Source organism: Pinus tabuliformis, chromosome X (assembly GCF_031772625.1).
Source record: "Pinus tabuliformis cultivar Carrire ecotype Pingquan chromosome X, CPIR1, whole genome shotgun sequence".
NCBI classification, from domain to species: domain Eukaryota; kingdom Viridiplantae; phylum Streptophyta; class Pinopsida; order Pinales; family Pinaceae; genus Pinus; species Pinus tabuliformis.
Window position 1 is genome coordinate 989,493,705 of NC_142308.1, and position 6,395 is coordinate 989,500,099.

Consider the following 6,395-nt stretch of genomic DNA (forward strand, 5'->3'; position numbering starts at 1 on the left):
CACGAGAGGAGGAAGAGGACATGTCTCGTGTTCCATATGCAAGTGCAGTTGGTAGCCCAAGCAATGGTCTCTACTAGACCAGACATTGCACATGCAGTGGGAGTATTGAACAGGTTTATGTCAAAACCAGGGAAGGAGCATTGGACAATAGTGAAGCGGGTTTTCAGGTATTTGTGTGCCACTCGTGATTATGGTTTGTGCTACGAAGAAAGACCAGGATTGGACAAAGTTATGGACATCCATGGCAGCTTTGTTGATGCAGACTGGGTTGGAGATTGGATCATAGAAAATATACAAGTGGGTATATGTTTAATCTATTTGGAGGAGTAGTCAGTTGGATGAGCAAGAGACAGTTTGCAGTGGAACTTTCAGTTACAAAGGCTGAATACATGACATCCACTCATGCAAGCAAGGAAACCATTTGGTTGCAGAGATGTTTTCAAGTATGAGGTTAGTACGACAAGCTATAAGGATAGGCTGTGACAGCCAAGGTGCAATTTTCTTGGCAAAAAATCTCACTTATCATTCAAAGACAAAGCATGTTGATGTTCAGTATCACTTTATAAGGGATATGGTTGAGGACAAAAAGGTGTTGTTGGTAAAGGTGGACACCTTGAAGAATGTTGCAGATGCATTGGCAAAGTCTGTGAGCACTAAGAAGTTTTCTTGGTGTAGAGAAACAATAGGCATTGCAACCTTGGATCAATGACTATGCACTCCTGCAACCCCCTGTGTGGAAAGAAAACAACCAGTGGAAGAATGTTGAGTATGTGTTATATTCTTTCCATGATTGGCCCCAGAATAAATTTTATGGGCAATGTTGCGCATGGTTTTAGGCATGATGGTTTTCTTCCCATGGTATTTTGTAGATCCGATCAAGGGAACTACTGTTATGTTCTAATCCAGGGTTAATGGATTGGGGTTTATGAATGCTTCGATGTGTATATATATGCATTGTAACATTGAAAGGAATATAATGAAAAATCAATCTGGTAGTCCCAGTTTTGGGATCCAGGGGAAAATATTTGTGTATATTTGTTTTATATTCTCGCATTGTATATTTTTTTTGTTTGAAGAATTTGTTTGCAGGTAATTTTTGTACAGGGTTAAAGCCTACAAACTTGAGTTATTGGTTTGCAGGGAGGTGGTAGGTCCTAGTTTGGTGATCTGGGATCCAAAGATATCAAAAGCCTATTTAAGCTCTCAAACAACCATTTTCAAAGTCAAAATTTTGTACACGAAGTTTTCAACCTCTCAATACCATTTCCTACACATCGAGAGCTTTGCAATGATGTGGACAACAACTCAATCAAAGTTTATATGTAGAAGATATGTCTCCCACAATTTAACCTATCCCATTAACCAGCATAACATTGAGTGGCTGCGATGCTAGCTCACATTACTCTTAGATGTGCAATTTATTCACCTTAAGAATGCTGATTATTAAGGGAAAATAGTATGTTGTCTTGTTCTCTACAAATTTCATATCAATAATACCCAATGGTCTTTCCCATCACACATACACCTTTCATTGGGACAAAGGGCTGTAAACAGACCGGACTTTAATAGTGCATTCGTCTCCCCCTTCACACATACACCTTTCATTGCGACAAAGGGTTGTAAAGAGTATGGACTTTAATCATTGCCTTAGTTGGTTAGGAGCATCCCTATCACCATCTCTAGTCACGCTTCTAAGCATGAAGTTTAAACAACCGTATGCAACTGTTCAAGTAAGAGATCACGCAATAGTTGACAACGTTAATGCTTATAGCCATGTGGTTTCAATCATTCTCCAATATCTAATTCTGTTGTTCCAAAATCAATTCGCACCTTGCAGCTAACCATGGGAATCTCAACATGGCTCTCAAGCTCAATCTATTCTGAATCATGATAGTATTTTCCAACTATTGCTTCACCAACAAACTCTCATGGATCTCAAACGCTTGTAAGTAGCATTTGTTATTTGTAATAGCGCTACTAAAAGGTCAGATGAGCTAATGCTAATACTGATAAGTTGGATTTTCTGTGTCATGGACTCGTCGAATTCTTGCACCATGCCATGAAAAGAGCCATATTTTGCAGAACGGTATACAGAAGGTAATATTGATAAGTTGCATTTTGTGTCACATGGATGCGTCCAGTTCCCGAACCATACTAAAGGGTTGCCCAATTTTGTAAACCAATTTACATGGCGTAACAATGATAAGTTTGATAAGTTGGATTCTGTGTTATGGATGCGTCGAATTCTCGAACCAGATTATAAGAATCGCCCAATTTTGTAAATGTCTATGTATGTTGATCTCATATAAATGGTTCCTTTTTTGTTTATCCAGGAAGGAGGTTCGAATCCTTCCCTGCACGTGCAATGGAGCTACTATTGCTGCAGGTTTTAACTGGATTTGGAAAACTGTAAGGCAGAGCAGAGAGACTGAGAATGATAGTGAATAAGAAAAGAGTCAGAGGATTGTATCTCGGATCAAGGTTTCACATTCATCGGAGGGTGGCTTCGGTAGCTACTTTTATAGCACAGTCGATACAGAACCCTACATTTTGTGGTCATTCAGATGCTAGAATGCCGGGTAAATCGGGGTGTTTGAAGGAGGCGCTGAATGTTTTGCATACGAGGAACAGGCCTCTTAACCCTCGTACATGCCTACCTCTCTTGCAGGACTGCATTCAGAATAAGGCCTTATCAGATGGTAAACTAATACATGCTCACATCAACCAAACTGGATTTATAGAAGACAAGCTTTTCCAGAATAGTCTTATGAACATGTATGTCAAGTGCGATATTCTAGCCGATGCTCGCAAAATTTTCGATCAAATGTTTGAACAGGATGTGTGCTCATGGACTGTCATGATTGCAGCTTATGCAAGGCATGGTCCTGCTGAAGAGGCATTGGCACTCTTTAACCAGATGAGAGAGTCAAGCATCGAACCGAATCAATTCACCTTTGCCAGTGTTCTTCCAGCGTGTGCCAGCATGGCTTCTCTAGAACAGGGTATGGAGATCCACAAACAAATAATTAGAAGTGGGTTCGGGTATGACGTTGTGGTGGCAAATGCCCTGATACACATGTATACAAAATGCGGGAGTATAAACCAGGCACGCGATTTGTTTGACAAAATGCGTCAACGAGATGTCGTCTCATGGACAGCCATGGTTGCAGGATATGCACAGAATGGTTTTGTTTTTGAGGCGCTGAGACTCTTCATTGAAATGCCTCAGCGAAACATGGTCTCGTGGAATGCGATGATTGCGGGGTTTGCACAGAATGGGTTTGGCAAGGAAGCCCTGAGGTTAATCAGAGAAATGCAATTGTCAGGTTCGAGGCCGAACTCCAACACCTTCGGTAGTATACTCCAAGCTTGTGCCAATTTGGAAGCTTTGGACGAGGGTATGGAAATCCATGGGAAAATAGTTAGAACGAATTTCCAGTCAGACGTCATGGTGATGAATGCCCTCATAGACATGTATGCAAAATGTGGGAGAATGGAGAAGGCGTGTGAGTTGTTTGACAGAATGCCTAAACGAGATGTTATTTCCTGGACAACAATGATTGTTGGATATGCACAAAATGGGTTTGTTTATAAGGCACTAAAACTATTTGACACAATGCCTCAACGGAATGTGAGTTCCTGGAATGCAATTCTTGCAGGGCTTACACAAAATGGACATGCTGAGAAAGCCCTGGAGCTCTTTCAACAAATGCAATTGACAGGTGAAAGGCCAGACTTGAAGACCTTTGCCAGTATTCTACCAGCATGTGCACGGATGGCAGCTCTGAAGCAAGGTATGGAGATCCATGAAAACATAATTAGGAGTGGATTTCAATCGGATGTCTTTGTCATCACTGCCCTTTTAGACATGTATGCACAGTGCAAAAGGATAGAGAAGTCACTGGAATTATTTGGTAAAATGCATGAGCGAGATCTGGTCTCATGGAATGTTATGATTATAGGATATGCGCAGAACGGGCTTGTTGAGGAGGCTTTAAAACTCTTTAAGGAAATGCCTCAAAGAAATGTGGTATCATGGAATGCAATGATTGCCGCATATTCACAGAATGGGCATGGTGATAAGGCCCTGGAGCTCTTTCAACAAATGCAAGTGGCAGGAATAATACCCATCTCAAAAACTTTTGCCATCACTCTCCCTGTGTGTGCCAACTTGGGAACTTTGAAACACGCTATGGAGATGCATGGGAACATAATTAGAAGTGGATTTCAGCCTGATGTCATGGTGGTGAATTGCTTGATACATATGTATGCAAAATGTGGAAGCATAAAGAGATCACGGAAGCTATTTGACAAAATGTATTATCAAGACGAGGTCTCGTGGAATGCAATGATTGAAGGATATGCCATGCACGGCCATGGCAAGGAGGCTCTTAAACTCTTTGAAGAAATGAAACACTCTGGCATGAGCCCAAATCATGCCACCTTTGTTAGTGTTTTGTCTGCTTGCAGCCATGCCGGTCTAGTGGATGAGGGTTATCATTACTTCAACTCTATGATTGAGCGTTTTCACTTAATGCCTTCAAAGGAACACCATATGTGCATGGTTGACCTTCTTGGCCGAGCTGGCTATTTCGATGAAGCACGAGACTTTATCAATAAAATGCCATTAAAGCCCGATGCTGGTGTGTGGAACTGTTTGCTTGCTGCCTGTCGAATACATAACAATATTGAACTTGGGGAACGTGTGGCAGACCACCTTCTAGAGTTGGAGCCTGAAAGTGCTGCACCTTATGTGCTTCTGTCAAATATTTATGCTGCAGCTGGCAAGTGGAGCGATATTCAAAAAGTACGGAAAATAATTAAAGATAGAGGCCTAAGAAAGGTACCTGGATGCAGTTGGATTGAGATAGATAAAGAGGTGCATGTTTTTGTGCTTTCCTTGTAGGAGACAGATCATACACAGACAGAAAATCTACACAAAACTTTGACATATTTTCTTTGGAGATGAAGCTGGACAGGTATGTTCTCGATACAAGAGTCATCATACTGAACTATATGGAGAAGGAAAATATTCCTCACAACATAGTGAGGAACTCAGCTGACTATTATACATCCACTGGAACGAAACTAATTGGTCAAGAACTTCCGAATATTCAGTGGCTTCCAACTCTGCAACCAAATTCATCTCAAAAGTTATTGCATGAGACAGGGTTGTGAAGGATAACAACTATTTTCATCACCAGGATAACCTATGGGGTATGGTTGTGAAGGATGCCAACAATTAAAATCACAAGGATATCCTATGCCCGGTGAAATTTTGCTATGTGAAGCAATCTATGAACGCATGCTTTCATTATGACAAGCTTCAACATGTTGTCAATGGCAACAATTAAAATTGCCAGGATACCATGTCTCCGGTGAAATTTTGTTGATGCTATGTGAAGCAAGCTATGAAGACATGCATTATGACAGGCTTCAACAACAACCTGGCCTCTGTTTAAGGGGCTGAGATTTCATTGTTGGTTTCCAGAAGAATGTGGTGCTGGTCAATTTTGTTGATGCTATGTGAAGCAAGCTATGAAGACATGCATTATGACAGGCTTCAACAACAACCTGGCCTCTGTTTAAGGGGCTGAGATTTCATTGTTGGTTTCCAGAAGAATGTGGTGCTGGTCAAACCAGAACCAGAGTCAACCGGTTGGCCAGTTCAATCCTCACACTCATCAAACCAGGCCTTGAATCGTACTGGAACCAGTCAATTCAGCTGGTTCCCTACCATTGAACATAAAACACAGTTCACGTTACTGAAGGCGCTCAATTCCTTCCCAAATCAGAAGTGGAGTGAGGGAGGATGTATCACACCAACTCGGAGACTTGCATCTTAAAACCAACTTCCAAATTGATAATGCATCTTTGTGTGAATAATGTCTTATAAACGGTCTCCATCTCACAATTGTTAAATATTAATGCAGAAAGAAATCTCAACATAAGAATATACTATTTTAGTAAGAGGGTCCTGTAAATCTCACCACAAAATCAATTAAATTGAAATGAAAGCTCTGTACACCATTCTCTAGTTGCCTACATTTTACCTTTTAAAAGGTCATACTTGCATCCTATCTACCTATATCGCACTCTTTCTCCTTTTCTAGCATCAATATAGATGCTTTTGACCAATGTTTAGAAGTGGAGGGTTGCATTGTTTAGAAGTGGAGGGTTGCATTGGAATTGATATGATCAGTCTTGTTGTCATCCTTCTCTTATATGTCTATGGTATATTTCTGGCTTAAACTATTGATGATATTCACAAGCGAAGTTCTCTAACAAATTTGTAAAAATTATCCTAACTTGTTATTAGTATTGACAAAAGAACATTATAATAACTAAATCTAACAATATAATCTATCTTACATTTTGAATAAGGATGACATCCT

The 6,395-nt window shown here is 40.5% G+C and overlaps 1 protein-coding gene across 1 annotated transcript in view; it reads left to right on the forward strand.

Annotated features, from left to right (window-relative positions):
• LOC149143051 (pentatricopeptide repeat-containing protein At3g09040, mitochondrial-like) overlaps positions 1-6,079 on the forward strand; it is a 92,996-nt gene extending 86,917 nt beyond the window's left edge. Inside the window, 2 exon segments of the mRNA XM_089451662.1 lie at positions 2,413-4,885; positions 4,888-6,079. Coding sequence (XP_089307788.1) covers positions 2,413-4,885; positions 4,888-5,178 — 2,764 coding nt within the window. The 3' untranslated portion in view covers positions 5,179-6,079.
• Positions 6,080-6,395: the final 316 nt, after the last annotated feature.